Source organism: Poecilia mexicana, unplaced genomic scaffold (assembly GCF_051168715.1).
Source record: "Poecilia mexicana isolate PSO_F unplaced genomic scaffold, ASM5116871v1 scaffold_17, whole genome shotgun sequence".
Lineage (NCBI taxonomy): Eukaryota > Metazoa > Chordata > Actinopteri > Cyprinodontiformes > Poeciliidae > Poecilia > Poecilia mexicana.
The window spans coordinates 25,409,781-25,426,901 of NW_028263386.1; the positions used below are offsets into that span (position 1 = coordinate 25,409,781).

At 37.7% G+C, this 17,121-nt stretch overlaps 2 protein-coding genes across 2 annotated transcripts; both read left to right on the top strand.

Annotated features, from left to right (window-relative positions):
• The first annotated feature begins 909 nt into the window (after positions 1 to 909).
• Positions 910 to 9,924, top strand: LOC106922839 (phosphoglucomutase-1-like). Its single transcript, XM_014995564.2, has 11 exons — positions 910 to 1,299; positions 3,896 to 4,058; positions 4,303 to 4,449; positions 5,553 to 5,678; positions 5,802 to 5,992; positions 6,132 to 6,286; positions 6,400 to 6,515; positions 6,587 to 6,722; positions 8,338 to 8,521; positions 8,597 to 8,725; positions 9,178 to 9,924. The coding sequence occupies exons 1-11, from the start codon at positions 1,042 to 1,044 to the stop codon at positions 9,265 to 9,267; spliced, it is 1,695 nt and encodes a 564-aa protein (XP_014851050.1). The 5' UTR covers positions 910 to 1,041; the 3' UTR covers positions 9,268 to 9,924.
• A 1,362-nt stretch (positions 9,925 to 11,286) lies between these two features.
• On the top strand, positions 11,287 to 16,271 carry leprot (leptin receptor overlapping transcript). Its single transcript, XM_014995565.2, has 4 exons — positions 11,287 to 11,444; positions 11,816 to 11,891; positions 13,735 to 13,918; positions 14,707 to 16,271. Exons 1-4 carry the CDS (start codon positions 11,429 to 11,431, stop codon positions 14,821 to 14,823), a joined length of 393 nt encoding a protein of 130 aa, XP_014851051.2. The 5' UTR covers positions 11,287 to 11,428; the 3' UTR covers positions 14,824 to 16,271.
• The last annotated feature ends 850 nt before the right edge of the window (positions 16,272 to 17,121 follow it).

The window sequence follows — 17,121 nt, forward strand, 5'->3', positions numbered from 1 at the left end:
TGACTTCACTGAATGACGTTTGTTTCAACCAAACATTCGTCACACACCTGCGGTTTTTGTAAAATTTCATAAGTTTCAAGCAGAAAGAAACTGATTTGGAAATGTTTCTTTCCTGATTTTATTTGATGCTATTTATTTGAATTATTTTCATATTTGGTGTTTAAAATACCAACATTTCCACATCACTTCCACATGATCATGTCATTTTTAAATATTAGATGATTGAAGTTTTGATCAGTTAACAATCGAGTCTCCTTTTTACCAAATACTTTTTTACTCTTGAGTCATTTCATGGACGGCTACTTTTTACATGTACTTGAGTAAAAGTAAGTTAAAGTTGAACTTCTCTTGGTTGAACACAATTTTCGTCTGCTGACAACCTGCACTGATTATATTTACTTTGTTCCAACAACATGTAGCAGCTATGGTGACTATTTCTACTTTAGCTCTTTGTGCTGTTATGGTTGAGCTTTTAACAGCCTCTAGAGGGCAGCGTTGTTCTGCCTCTCATTACCAATTACTGTGATTGTGCTAAATACGTTTTCATTTTTTTTTTGGTTGTTGTTCTTGTGTGTTTTAGGTTTCTGTAAGTCATGTGCACATGCTGCTGATGGATGACATGAGAAATGCCATCCCTGTTTTTGCACATCATTACCAGGAGCACAGCTGCATCCTTTCACACGCTGATAAATAACCCCCCACTCTGACACACACACACACACACACGCACACGCACACACACACACACACACACATAGTTCTCTCTGACTGGGCCTGGAGCCCTGACAGTGATCTCCCTGCACATGTGTGAAGGAGCGTCTTCAGTTACCACCCTGCCTCTGCACACACATTAGTTTGCAAAGGTTATTTTGAGCTGCAGAAGTCCTGCTGTAACCCAGCGAAATAATAGGAGGAGTCGAGCTCTTCTCTGTCCATTCTGTTCCTCAGAGCTCATTACTGCGGCTGACGGAGGTGGGGAAAAAAAAAAAGAAATGTGTTCTCTCTGCATGGAACTTCAAGTTGGATCCTCATTTTAAAGCGATGGAGAACGGGCCTCTGCAGGTCCTGACCTTCCCCACGGCCCCCTATCCTGACCAGAGACCAGGAGCCAGCGGCCTTAGGAAGAAGGTTTATGTGTTTCAGTCCAAGAGGAACTATCTGCACAACTTCATCCAGAGTATCTTCTCCTCCATAGACCTACCCGACCGTCAGGGTGCAACCCTGGTGGTGGGAGGAGACGGACGTTTCTTCAACAGAACGGCTATCGGGGTCCTCGTTCAGATGGCAGCTGCCAACGGGGTCAGTCGGTGTGTGTTTGTGTGAATGCGTGTGTGCGAGCGTGTGAGCGTGTGTGTGTGCATACACTAAAAAAGTGGTTGGCTGCACACATAAATACTGGTGACTTTGTTTACAAAAAACTATTATTCGACATGCCCCAGAACCTGGGGCATGTCAGTGTCACCTGCCCCATCACTTGATTGTATGAAGCACATGAAATATTTTGGCTGTGTTGCAAAAGTTTTTTTTTGTTTGTTTGTTTTGTTTTTTTTTTCCTTATCTTTAGCATTTTGTCACTTTACAACATGCATTTTATTGAGATTTTATGTTGTCAAGCCCATTTTCATTTGGGGGCCGTATCAAGATCATGAATGTTCTCAAAGCTCTGGTTGGTTGTGCCACAATGTCTTAATAAAACACAAACTGTTCAACTAGAGAAAACAGCTCTCTGTATTAAATAAGTACTTCTTAAAATTAAATAATGTTTTTACTTTGAACAGTCCCAGGGATTGTTTTTCTGATTTCTATCAAAATCACTTATTTTGTGGAGCTAAAAAATTTCCAGGCAATTTTGCAAAGTTTGTGGTAATATGTATTATATAACACCAAATGTGACTTTTAGTTATTCACAGTTTACATCACAGACTACAAGAGACATTAGTAAGGTTGAGGCAGCAGTGTAGTACAAGTAAAAAACCCTGCCGCCTACTGGTGTGGGTTAGCAGTCATTTAAACCCAATGTTTTTGACCATTTTAGCAGAAAATTTGAAAAATCTTAAAAGTTATGCATTAACATGAAAAAATTACAGGGATCTGATGACTGTGTGTGAGTTTCCATGATAGCATAATTGGGGAAAAATTAATTTATGTAATTTGGCATCTGGAGTCTAGAGGGCCACATAAAAAGCTATGATGGGATGTATGGATTTGGTGGTTTTAAAACCTTGAGTTTTAAAACCACCTTTTTTCAGTGGCTTAAAATCTCCAACAAAATTCCAGAGACAATTCTGAAATTAGCACTTTGAATCAAAGCTGCTTCTCCCTTCCCTGTTTCACAGATTTGATTCTCATTTCTGCCGTTTACAAGAACGACAGCCAAGTCCTAGGAAAGATATAAAGTAAAGTTGGCTAGCTAACGGAGACCAGCTAATTAGCCAACAAATGTTAGCTTTCGGAGGAGCAGAACAGTCTGAAGCGATGATATGCTACACAAGTAGCACATAAATGCTTCTGCTAAAGTCAGCAGGTGTTTGCTCCGTTAGCTACTTCCATCTCTATGTTCATCTCTTAAAAAGTCAGTGGCTCGTTTTTAACTGACACTGACTTGAACTTTATTTGACCACTTGTGACTGAAGTAGCATTTTATTCTTTTTTCCCCCTTTAGCTTGGGCAGGAAGTTAATATTTTGCTTATTTCTTGAAGAAGATTTTTGTTTTAAGTGTTTGAGTTAACCTTGGAACAACATGTAATATGTAGTAATAGTAATAGTAGTAATAATAATAATAAAATCAGGTTTCAAAATGTAATAAAATTAAAGCTGCAATATATAATGATCGAAAAAGTAATAAAATCCAATTTGCAATAATTTATGCCACACATATAACATTTTGTGCCAATTATTACAAAATGTGAAAGTATTAGGGCCATTTTAGATACAAAAGAGGAGGAGTAAACTTTTGCCCTCCCCCCCCCCAAAAAAACAAAAAACCTCAAACTTTGAGATGAATTTCCAAGATTTCTGGAATATTTCTGAGTTTCAAAAGTCGAAAATGTTCAACTTTTAGAAATTTTCTGAATTTCATAAGTTGAAAATAAGTCACAACCCAGTAAACTTATTTTACTGCTAGCGACTTGGGCTTTGTACTTTAGAAGAGAATAATTCTTTATTAACTTTTGCAAAACCAAATAATTAAGGCAGAGAAAAAAACACATCTTCATAATTCATTCACTGCAATTTATTAAGTTGATTATGTAAACTGATCAATATCTGGGTAAATGAAATCAATAAAATCACTGCCTTACTAGTTAGTCATGAAACTGAATTAATATATAAAGGATATGATTTTTTTATTATTGAAATAGCAATAGTCATTTATTTAAACATATTAGATGATGGATAATGCTGAATTTTCTTCTGTAAGGAGCAGCACATTTTGTGACCTCACATGAAAATCTGTCAATCACTTTGATTAATGAGCAATTCCAACAAATGCCAATATAGCATAACTCAGCAGTCATACAGCAGAAAGTGGCAGAAGAAGTGAAGTGAAGCTCTGCACATCCAAAGTAAAAATCTAAGTCAGCAGAATAGTTTCAGCTCCTGGCTCTGATCTGCTCCACTAGAAACATATCGAACCGTTCTGGTTTCAGGCGCGCAGCCAGCATCAGTAAAAAGCTCTCTATGGTCTCTGGGTTTAAATTACATCACATCTGAGTGGCTTGTGCTCTTTTAGCTCAGCCAATTTATTATAGAGGGTTAAAATACACTCATCCGTGCTGGAACTTACTCTTAATGTCGGCGTTAATCCTAGTTCCACTTACATGTGGAAGGAAACGGGACATGCCCGCACCGATCTCCTCCCCCCAACTCAAACGGTCCCGTGTGACGTTTCCACAGATTGGTCGCCTTATCATTGGTCACCATGGGATGATGTCAACGCCAGCGGTGTCTTGTGTGATCAGGAAATACAAAGCCATTGGTGGGATCATCCTCACTGCCAGCCACAACCCGGGCGGACCCAACGGAGACTTTGGCATAAAGTTTAACACAGCAAGTGGAGGTATGGCAATGTGAGAGAAGTAGTGTCAGACTCTAAACCTGATAGTTCAAAAGCTTCTTCTGGATAATACAAAGATGCCTTTGGTGACTAAGCCAGGGGAACACACCACAGTACTTATGAATATTGATTTGGCTAAAAAAAAGAAATTCTTCTGCATTCCTTCCAGGTCCAGCCAGGGAGGAGGTCACAAGCAAGATCTACCAGCTCAGCAGAACCATTGAGGAGTCTTCTGCATTCCTTCCAGGTCCAGCCAGGGAGGAGGTCACAAGCAAGATCTACCAGCTCAGCAGAACCATTGAGGAGTTTGCCATTTGCCCCGGATTGCGTGTGGATCTGAAAACGCTCGGCAAACAGGCGTTTGATCTGGAGAACAAGTTCAAACCCTTCACAGGTGATGGGGGTTACTAACATGCCTTCAGTCCCAAAGCAGCAGGGTCAAGGATTTGCTTAGGAGAAACATGAACATGTGAGTTAGAGCCAGAGAATCCAATAGATACATTTAAACCAGAAAGTCTGGTTCGTTTGGGGAGCTGTGAACGTGCAACCAAACTCTGATGTACACCAAGAAAGCGAACTCTGGTCTGCCTAAAAATGTAGGCGTCTGCTTGGTGATGTGAACTCCGGTGCGGTTTGAATGCATATGTGAATGGAAGCGGACCAAAGGCCACTCCAAAAGTAGGAAGCAAACTGTAGCACAGAGCATTATGGGTAAATACAACCAGAACAAGCGTTGGAGGGAGACAAAAGAGAAATCCTGCCACCGTTACCATTTGATGCTACTCCGTTTCTGTTTACATTTTCTGAAGAAGTCAGTTGTGCTCAGTGTTTTCTTCAGACGGTTTTGAGTGGTTTCTTTCAGTGATTCTTGGCTCACCAAGAATCACTGATACGTTTTTCAATTAGTCTGGAACGTTTGACACAGTGGAGTGTGAAAGTGAACCACACCAGCTGAAAATGTATTAAGTGTTGCAATTTTGGTCCCCAATCGAACCGAATATATCGCACTATATCATGTGTGAAAACAACCTAAGAAAACTGTTTATCACATAAGTTTTATGGCATTGTGTGTAGTTTTTGTTCTTTTTGTTACGTGCTACAGAGTCCTCTAAAAGCACTCGCACCTCTTGAACTTTATAACCACATAGCTCAATGATTTCTGTTGGGATTTTATGTGATAGAGACAAACAAGCAGTTAACTGTTGCAGGTATCTGTCAGACAGGCAACATGGTCTACATAAAACACTGAAGGAAGAAATCCTCATATAAGTTAGATTTGGAGTTTCACAACATTTGAGAACAACAGTTGCCTCCCTTATAATGTTACCAACTCCTGAGGATTTAAACCAAAGGCTTAAAATTTCAAATACTTCTTGCAAATAGAGAAAGTAGAAGGTAGATTAGTTAGCATACAGACTTGTAGATAAGCTTTTAGACGTCGTCTTACTGTCCTTTAACTTGTAGCGTCATTTTGTTTCTACTATTTGTTGTGTTCAGTAGAGATAGTTGACCCTGTGGAGTCTTACGCCAACCTCCTGAGGAACATCTTTGACTTTGCGGCTTTGAAGGAACTTCTGTCTGGCGAGAATCACATCAACATAAGGCTGGACGCCATGCATGGAGGTGAGCGATAGTTTTAACTCTGAAGAATTAAAGCTCCTGAAAAATAAAAATCATTCTGGTTCTGCTGGTTAAAATCCTAACTGTCTTAAACCTCCCTTTGCTGTAACTCCACCTGCTGTCCAGTGCTGGGACTGTATGTGAAGAGAATACTGTGTGAGGAGCTGGGCTGCCCAGCTAACTCTGCCATTAACTGTGTCCCGTTGGAAGACTTTGGAGGTCAACCGCCCGATCCGAACCTTATGTATGCCACAGACCTGGTTGACAGCATGAGAGACGGACAGTATGACTTTGGAGCAGCGTTCGACGGGGATGGGGTGTGTTAAAACATTTTTTTGAGATTTTATACTAGAAAGTGAAATAAAACTCTCTCGTCTTTTAGACGATTGCTAAAGTCCAATTTTGCTCAGATGATCTGAACTTGATTTCGAACCTCTGCCTGTGATTTCTTTCCAGGACCGCAGCATGATCCTGGGTAAGCACGGCTTCTTCGTCACTCCGTCTGACTCCGTGGCTGTGGTAGCCGACAACATCTTCTGCATCCCGTACTTTCAGCACACGGGCGTCAGAGGCTTTGCCCGCAGCATGCCCACAAGCACGGCATTGGACAGGTAAAACTCTGGCCAAGTATCGACTTAACCCTCTGCTTTTTAAGATGCTCAGATCGGTTAAGTAGCATTTCCTGTTTGCGGCCAAGAATACTTTCTCATCGAACTGTCCACAGAGTAGCCAAAGCAACGAAAATAGAGCTGCATGAAACTCCCACCGGCTGGAGGTTCTTTGGGAACCTGATGGACGCCGGCATGCTGTCTTTGTGCGGAGAGGAAAGCTTTGCAACAGGTACAACTTCTACTGTGAGATTTAAAGAGGCTGTAGTGTTTGTGAGGTGGAAACTCTAAAACTACATACAGGTGGGGACCACATTCGGGAGAAGGATGGGCTTTGGGCTGTGCTGGCATGGCTGTCCATCATCGCGACCAGACGGCAGAGTGTGGAGGATATTCTGAAGGATCACTGGCTAAAATATGGAAGGAATTACTTCACAAGGTGAGTGGCGGACATGCAGCAGGCAGTATCCTTCCTGTTTCATGGCGCCCATGGTGAAGATGTGTAAAAAGTTGTAAAATGGCTCCATATTTTATTGCAGTAGCATAAACAGACATGTTGATTTGTCTCCAGCTTCTGTACCGTTTTCCACTTCTGATACTGATATCGATATCTGAGGTTTAGTCTCTACTGATAACACAAAAACAGTGTTGAATTGACCTAAAATGTTTCTTTTTTTAAACACAGACATAAATGTACTGAATTCTAAATTTATTTAATAAACTTATGAACCAGTGCAGAACACTTCGATACACCAATAACCTCACAATCATGTAAAAGCAATGCAACTTTGATGTGTTCAATCAATGAACTTAGGAGTGTAGCAGCCAATTTAAAATAAACAATAAAGAAACTGAAACTGGCAGAAAACAATTGGTTTACTAAGTTGGTCAAACGTAAAATTAAACTAAAAAAACCTCCCTACTAAGCATTATATTTGTTTTAAATATAACGTAAAACAGATAATAAAATATGACGTTGCTCAGAGCACACCGAATAGAAATAAACAGAATAGATCTTCAGTTATGCACTGGGCGCATTGTCACCAATACTTGATCTAGAATTTTTTAAAGAAAATAATTGAAATGACCAAAGATCTGGGCAGGCATAAGTGAAAAAAAAAATCGTAGTCATTTCCGGCCTTTTGGAAAACAGAACGCCTCTTTTACTTTATCTGGATGCTCTGTTGTTTTTGCAGTTTTGAAGAGTGGCTAAGAGAAAGGTCTTTGAAGTGTACACCTAAAGAAACGTTTTAAATTTATACCCTGGGAAAACGGGACCATGTGGATTTGTAATTAAAAGTTCCAATAACCCTAAGAAGTTCAAATTACCAAATAATATTTCAGATAAAGTTGATTCCAAAAGTATTCACAGTGCTTCACTTATTCCACATTTTATGTTACCGCCTTGTTCCAAATTGTATTAATTACGTTTCTTTCCTCAATATTCTATTGACAGTGTGATTCATTTTATGCTATTTTTTGGAGTTTTTTTGTAAATTTATTAAAATGTGAGGTGTTTTCTAAGAAATGTTCAGTCTGTCACCGATGATTTTGTAAAAAAAAAAAAAAAATCATTATTGAATTTTATTCATAAAAACGTATTTTAATGCTTTTCACGCAGCTCTACCAGGACGTATCAATAATGGTCCTGTCAAATGCATCAGTGTTTTTCTTTTTTTTTAATTTTTTTTTTTTTCATATTTTGTCCTGCTCTGGTGAATTAGCAACAGCACGATACGTTTAATATAAATATTGTCCAATTAAACGTCCTTCCGGGTAGAAAGTTGTTCCCAGAAGAAGAATGGAGAACATAAGTGACACCTAGTGGAGAATTAAAGCCACTACATTGCCTGAGGATTTTTCTCTTCCTTTCTGTTTTTTCCAAACAAGCTCAGATTTAATCCTTTGCAGCTGCATGCCTTATCTTGAGCTGATTTTAAGTCTTTTGATTCTTCTGTGATCAGCTGTCAACCACTAATAACCGACTGCTTTGCGAGTCCATGTAACATACGGCATGAAATTTGAATCTCTTCTTCTTCATCTATGTCCTCCAGATATGACTACGAGAACGTAGACATAGATGCGGCGTGTGACATGATGGAGGACCTGGAGATTCTGATCTCCGACAAGTCCTTTGTGAAGCAGAGATTCGCGGTCGAGGACAAAATCTACCAGGTGGAAAAAGCCGACAACTTCGAATACACCGACCCCTTGGACAGCACCATAACCCGGAACCAGGTATGCGAGTTTGTAGTCATTGTGTCTTTTTCTCTTGATGTAAGCAACAAAACCTGCTATCTGTTTCCACCGCAGGGACTGCGGATCATCTTCTCTGACGGCTCCAGGATCGTCTACAGACTGGGCGGGACGGGCGCCGAGGGAGCCACTGTCAGGATCTACATCGACAGTCACGAAAGGAAACTCCTGTTTGAAGAGACGCAGGTAAAGAGGCAGAAACGGCTCACTCCAATCACAGTACGATTAGCAGCAGCTACATCTTTACATACACAGGGCAGTACAAAACAAAAAAGAAAAAGAACTTTTGCACATTTTGCCATTTTGCAGCCATGAACTTCAATGTACTTTATTATATATTTAAAATGTCTTCCAGTTCCGGTGTCGAATGTTCTTTACAATTTAAAGTTTATTGATATTTGAAAATGTGTTCTTGCATAAATATGTTATTACCATTATATTTCTAAAAAACAGTATTCAAGCAACAATATTACCGTTTATCGCAAAATAACTTCTGGGACAATTTATCATACGGTGACACTTGTTATCGTGACGGGCCCAGTTGTGATGCAACCAAATAGTTTGTTGTAAATTAGTCACTGGGTCTTGTGACGTCCAGGGGCATCGGTCTCTGACCTCATGGTTCTCGTTTGGGACAGGTGATGCTGGCACCCCTGGCGACCATTGCTCTGAAGATTTCTCAGCTTCACCACAGGACGGGTCGAAACGGCCCATCACTCATTACGTAAACCCTCCCCCCGAATGCCCTCAACTTCCAGGAATTTTTTTTTTTTTTTTTTCTGTTTTGTTTTATTGTTCTGCCTTTATTTTTGTATAAACAGAGCAGGAAGTCAAAGAGTGAAAGCACTGTGTGCAACAGGTGAAATTTCTGACTCATATTTGTAGTTTTCCTCATGCATCTGGTATGTAATCGAGTGCGATTTTTTTTTTTTTTTTTTGCCATTTATCTGCTTTGTGCTTATGGATTTTTATCTCGAATGGATTATGCCAGATCAGAGTAAATACTTATTTCACTCAGCATGGCTCTGCTTCCTTCCACTGTCATTGTTTTCCTAATATTAGGACTTAAAAGAAAGATTGTTTTCTGAAGACTATTGTCAGCTGAATTTCACATAGTCAAGCTAGCTACATATTTTATACAATATTATATTTGAATACAGACACTGCCTCAGTTTAAAACATAATAAAACAAAACAAAGAAACTCCTCGGCAAATAATAACTTAAAACTTAGCATGTGTGACAAAAAACAGCCCACCATTAAAATCAGCACTCCAGAAAATTATATAAACAAAAACAAGGCAGCATTTGATTAGATTGTTCACCAGAAAAAATGAACTCTCTTTTTCTCTCTCTGTCATCATGAATAAACCCACGTTTCTTTGTACCGTGTGTCATTTCTATCTAACATCTGTTACAAACCCAGGATGAGACAGGAAGAATACTGTGTAAAAGAAGAATATTTTAGTTACCAGACTTCCATCCAGACAGCGACAGCAGGAGTCACTGATATCTGCTCCTTCTCTGTGATCACTGACACCTGTTGAATTGTTGCTCTCTTTTGGTTTCTGAACCTGAAATCTGTCGAGACACCAACACAGTCAGGTTTTATTGTGTTCTGCATTTCTACAAAAGACAAAAAAAAAAAAAAAACTATTAAAAACATGGAATGATAGCAGCAAGTCATCATAACATGCAAAACACAAAACATTTTGACAAGCGAGTCAGGAATATGGTTGAAAAAGACACTTCCACAGTAAAGAAAGATACACATATGAATAAATTTATTAATCCAGCTGGTAAAGTGTTTTATTTTTTTTTATTTTTTTAGAAAATTTATTCAGTGGGACTTAGAGCTGCAACTAACAATTTTTTTAGTAACCTATTAATCTGTTAGATATTTGGCTGACTGATTAATCGGATAAAAAAGTGGCACATTCTACAGATTTTTCATTTAACCACTTAAGATAAATTAGTTTATTTGCATTACAAGCCCTAAAGAAGCAAATAATTAAATTCCTTTTTTAAATTTTAAAGAGCTTAAAATACAATAACAGCATTTATTTTGTAAATCTGAAGCAGGTGAAGCTAAACCTGTACCATTTAAGGAGTTTTGGGTAAACCATACTTGCAAAGACTTTTGACTGAAATTCAAAATAAATATATTGATTTGGTGCACCAAGTCAATAGAACAAAAACTGTTTTTTGAGTTTGTACCCCAGTTAATTATTAAGAATTAGCTGGGGTACAATAATTATAACAATAATTATTAAGAACAACTGATTAATCACAATTAAATAAATCTGATTAATCACTTCAGCCATTTTGGGAATATATGAAACACTCCTATATAAAACAAAATTAACAAAATTACTTACATATTCCCCAACTGACAATTCTTTGTACAGCCACATTTTCCTAACACTTTGTTGTTAAATTAAAATTTTGTCTCATTTAAGACGTACTTGGATGTTTAAACAACAGGAACTTAATCAAAATACAATATTATTTAGATGTGATTGTATTTAAGGCCAGATTTAAACAAAACATAAGCCTCCCTGCAAAAGTTCCAGCATTTTATTGTATTACCATATTTAAAATTATCCTTTCATATTAAAAACACACACATATATATATATATATATATATATATATATATATATATATATATATATATATATATATATATATATAAAATGTCATATGTTTACCACAGCGGATGGGTACCAACATGGTACTGTCGCTTTAAGACAGTCATGTGACGTAGCCTCAGGAAACTCCGATGGAGGAAGCAGGAAGTTCGTCCAGCAAGACAAAACGCCTCGGATCATAAACAATATTCAAAGAAGAGAATAAAAATCTTTCAGGGAGCATTTAACAGATTTATAACAATGGCTGGGATTAAAGGTACAGTGCTGAAACATTTCTGTACAGGTTCAGGGGTTGACAGTTAAGTTTTTGATAAGTTTTGACGGTCTCCTACTTCAGAAACTTTATTAGCTTTTGTTTGTAACCTTTCGGGAATCATTTTCACTATCAGTAGACTGTGTGACGTTTTACAGGTTATTTATTATCACATAGAAAATATATAGACTTTGTAAACTGCTTACTAGTTTTTATGCTGCGTTAGTCTTGGAGTACAAACATATTTTGTAGCAAATATTGTAGCGAGTCCGTAGCTAAGGAAAGATTTAGCCTTGCGTGTTACACTTTCGTTTTCATTTATTACTGCTCATTTATTGCCGTCAAGTTATTAAATTTCTGATATCTCCTTTTAGCTCTGGTTGGTCTTTCGTTCAGCGGCGCCATCGGACTGACTTTTCTTCTTCTGGGCTGCGCACTGGAACAGTACGGGTATGTAGCTCACCATGCTTTACTGCATTTTTACATTTGTACAGTAACAAATCGGCATGAACTATAAATTGTTAGGCTAAGTATGTTCAGAAAAATTATTTAAATTAAAACATCCCAACTAAAATTTAGAAATGACTCCCAAATTATAAGTATGCTAAAATTTAGGGAGGGCACAACATTTCAAAATTTGACATTCTGGAATATTTAATGTTCAGATGTGACAAGCCTACCCCAGAAGATTATTTGTTGCCACAAATTATATTTGTGGCAACAAAGATTGCCACAAAAATTTGTTAATGTTAAACATTAACAAATGTTAAATTTGTCAAATTTAACATTTGACAAATGTCAAATGTTAAACATTTGACATTTTCTTGTCAAATGTTTAAAGCATTTGACAAAAAAATTTGCAAGCAACAGGGCTGGTGCCAGCCTTTTGGACGCCCTAAGCACACATTCTTTATGTACCCAAAGAGGAGGAAGTTCAAACCATTTCTTCCATCGATCATAATGGATGAAGATCATATCCCCTACTCCAACATCTCCCTGCCCACCTTTCTAAGCGTACTGCCAGACTGAGATTTAAAAAAGAGCGACAAAAGTATATTTATATTTTAAATGTCTTGTTGGGAGCAAAGTGAAGTCAAAGTCAACTTCCTTGTTTGTCTGAAAAGCTGATTCTGACTAGGAACTAATTTCATTTGTCAAGTTCCAGTGATAATATCAGTGTGCAGAAAGTTACAAAATAGATGGAAAGATGAATTTAAATCTCAAATACTGTTAAACAACCCAAATTATTCAGGTTGCCCACTGAATAGTTTTATTATTATTATTAAGTTGTTGATCTGTAAATATTGTCAAGGTTGTTGGTATAAAAAAATGCAGCAAGAATTTAAATTTCCTGATAGGAATTTAAGAGCCGACTGAGTGTCAGAGGTGGGTAGATGAGCTGAAAATGGTTCTCAGGTAAGCGTAGTGGCACTTCACTATATTTTTACCTAAATAGAAGTAGAAAGTAGGCATTCAGAAAATTACAAATACAAAACAAACAAAATAAAGAGTAGCACAAGTAAATCATTTTCAAACCAAACATCCATCAAATTTAGCTCAGAAATCTATGAACGATTTAGATATTTTTAGGTGTAATTTTAGTTTAAAAAATACTTTTAGTTGTGTTGGAAGAACTTTCAAAAAAACGTAGTTCAAAACGCATCACTTACTTTGATTAGAAGGAAAATCTAAAGACTTTTTCAGAAGTGCTAACTAAGCTTAGCCCTGCACTCTAGCATTATGACAGATGTCATTTTAAAAGCTTTTTTTTTAGCCTTTAACTGTGTCCCAAAATAACAAAATAAAAAGGATTTTTTTTTCAAAAACAAATTTGTAACTTACTATTAAACTAGCTGAAGTTAGTTGCTGCAGAATATATTTTTACTGTTGAAACATACAAATAACAGAAGGGCAATCTGCTTGTCATCTTTTATAACATCCTCTTAGATGCTTGGAAAAATAAATCCTTCTCAGCTCAAACTGAAACCTACAAGTTTTTTGCATCCATCTCACAAATCAAAAATAAGAAATTAGTTGACTGGTGGACTGGAGCTCTACACTTTCTGAACTCATCTGTGTTTTGCTTCGGTCTCTCCAACATTTTCTCGGAAAAAATACGTAATTACCAACTTGGTTTTAGACAGTTTGCTCCTCAAGCATTCGGTACGGGACGACTGACCTGACAGATCACATGTTGTTACCAGTCGTTGCCTCACTCCAGCCCCAGACTGGGATGTTTTCTCATCGCAGAGGAAATACTCTGGTGTTTGATCTCCCGTTCCGTCTCTCACAGGGTTTACTGGCCGCTTTTTGTGCTGATTTTCTACGTGCTGAGTCCCATCCCAACCTTCATATCCAGACGCCTGAGTGACGACGACTCGTCCAGTAATGCATGCAGGGAGCTGGCCTACTTTTTAACGACGGGGATCGTGGTGTCGTCTTTTGGGCTCCCCATTGTCTTGGCCCGAAACAGTACGGTGAGTTCTCTTTGTTCCTGCGTTTATGCATCCAGAGCCTTTCCAAAGTACTCACACCCGTTAGACTGCCTGGGCTTTAGGGGACATGCAGAAAAAAAATTATGGCAAACAATTACATTCAAGGTTAAAAAAAAAAAGAAAAGGTGAATACGCACAAAGATGAATTGCTTCAATGAAGTTTTAAGTCAGAAAACCAATTAAATTTGTAGCGACATTCTCTTGAGGCAAAATTTTTTTAAGAATTTTATTTATTTTTGTTTTTTTTCTTAAATTTTTTATTTTCCTTCCTCTTCACAATTATCAGTTTGTGATTGGAACATGGCAAAATGCAAACAAAAAAAGAGAAAAGAATAAATAGTTTTTTTATGTAATAGTGTTAACAGAGCATGTAAACTGCTTTTGTGTAGAAAAAAGTAATGAATTTCACATCAGTTTGAAAGGCTAATAAATAGATTCATCAACATAAAAATGAAGAATATTATATCTATATTTCAGTATGTTTTAGATCATTTTACAAACGCATAATATAGTTCCAGTTCCAGTTTTTTCCATTAATTTGATTTAGTTCAGCCAACAAAAATGTTTTCTCAATTTCAGTTTTTACTATTTTCTTAATTTTATTCACTATAATAATTAGTCATAAATTTAAACTTTTAACATTTTTTTTTCTAGCGCCCCCTACAGGCCGGCTAAGCATGTTCTCTGGAGGTTGAAAAACCCCAAACGAGCAAGTTTTGCCGACCCCGGCGCCGTGTCGCGTGCTTACACCCGAGTCTGCTCTCTTACAGATCCAGTGGGGCGCCTGCGGCCTGGTGATGACGGGAAACGCCGTCATCTTCCTCACCATCCTCGGCTTCTTCGTCATCTTCGGAGGTGGGGACGAGTTCAGCTGGGAGCAGTGGTAGAGCGTGTGAAAGCCGCTCGGGCAGATGGGGCGGGTAGGTGGATAGTGAGATGAAGCGACGGCAGATCGAGGGGCACATTTGTTCTGCGCTGAATTGGGAGGGTGTAGAAAGAACAAAACCAAGATGATTTTTCTTTTGTTGGGATTATCGGGGGGTTTAGATTTAGCAGGCAGTGCTTTTTATGCTTATGAATGTGCCTTAAGCGTGTGGCTCCGAGGCCTCCAGCCCCTACAGCCACTGACTCTATCATTATATCTCATGTGTTTTAGCTTGCCTTAGCTTAAACTCCCAAAGCGGCCTCTTATCGAAGCTATCATCCTTATCACTGTGCCTCAGTTTATTATTATTTTTGGATCCCATTCCTTTCGAATGGGATCCAAAAAGGAAAAAAAAAGTTGTAATTCACAATGCGAAGCTTGCTGTCTGTTCTGAAACACGGCTTGCGTAACACAAGCGCTGTTCGCTTTTAAAAGTTGGAAGGTGTTAAACGACGTTAGGATGCAGGGCTGAGGCGTTTCTTAGTTCTCTTTGGATTCTTTTTCCTCAAGACTTTTTTGTTTGTTTCTTTCTCTTCCTGTCGCAATTGTTTACATTTTCACCAAAGATCACTTCCGACTGCAACAACAACAAAAAAATAGATGCATGTTGTCCAATCCAGAGAAAGTTTCCTGATTCATTTCACAAACGGAAAAAAATGGAGAATGGACACTAATGATCATGGTTTAGTACTTTTTTTTTAATGTTTTTTTTTCTTTTTGCGTAATTTCAGTAGCTCATTCTGCTAATGTACGCTTTGAAGCCAAGTGCACTTCTCCACATTGACCTTATCCATAACCGTCTGCCTTATGTGATGTGTATTTAATTAGCAAAGAAATCACTGATGTTTGACTTGCTTTCTCTTGAATCAATATTACAGCCTCATGTTCTGTTTGTCATGTTTGATGGGAGTAAGACTGTGTTGCCCCTCTCATTGAAAACTGTAGTTATTGTTCTCTACAATGTTCTGTTTCTTTAGCATTAGCTTCACATCTGCAGTTTTGGGGTAAGATAATATATTTTGTGTAAAACTGACACTTTTTCTCTTGGTAGAATTTCTACTCTTTATATAGTAACTTCCTTACACACTAAGGAGAACATTGAGGTAATTTTATGAGCTCCAATCATGTTCTCTAACATTTAATAAAACTTTGTGTTGTAAATGTGCAGACTCTTATTTTTTATTTTCATTCTTTTAGGTGTTTTACGCTGTAGGAGGTGGAAAAACAGACTACATTTTTGCAGAGTTGCACTATTTAGAGGTTTTGTGACCTACATACTTAACTTTTCCAGTGTCACTTTAAGGACTTTCTATTACACAGCTAATCTTTTTTTTTCCTCTTGAATAAATGGAAAATGCATGTTTTTGCAATTGTTTATATCAAAATAAAACAATGATTTTTCTCAAAGAAGCCCAAAGTTGACTTTTCTACAGAATAAACCCACTTTAAAAACATTACTGCATATGTCAATTAGCTTCTTACAAGACAGATTATGACTCACTCTCATGTTTTCTTTTGCTCACCTGAAGATGTAAGTGTGCCCAAAGATGTTACTTTTTTTGTACAAGATAGTTTGAAAATAATTTATTTAAAAAATGTCTTGAACTTTGAGAAAATCTTCTGGTTGACTACATGTTAGACGTTTAGTTTTAGACGTTACAATAAATCATTCATTCATCGTAACCATAAAGGAGGAAACATTTCTGTTGCGGAATGATAATTTAATTTGTTCTACTTGGAGCAGCCGATGTTACACAGCTCCGCAGTGACCTTAAACCAGACCAATTGATTAGAGTTGATATTTTAAATAGACTTTGTCAAATTATTAGGATTTCGTGTGATTAATACGGCTAACTTTCATAATGGGTTTCTGTTATTAGAGCCTTACTTTGACCATTAGATTCCTAGTAGACGGCTTACGTTTTCTAATCCTTTTTGTTCCGTCACAAATGAAAATGGACTCTTAAAACACCACAACTTTTCTGTTATATTTTCATTTTTGCTCCAAGAAGCAAGCTGAAGGAACAGCAGTCATTCCGCCATAGAAAATGTAGTTACCTTTCTAGAAGCTTCTTGCTGCTTCTGTGCTTCCTCTGGCTTCAGTGAAATCCAAAAACGACGACTAGATCTTCTTTCCTTAGTGACGACTTCCACACTGAGGGATGTTGCTTTCACCCGGGCCTGCTAAAACTGAGGTATGGTTCACTAACTGCTTGGTTAAATTCCAACCAATTAGTGGTAATTTAAATCACCATGTAAT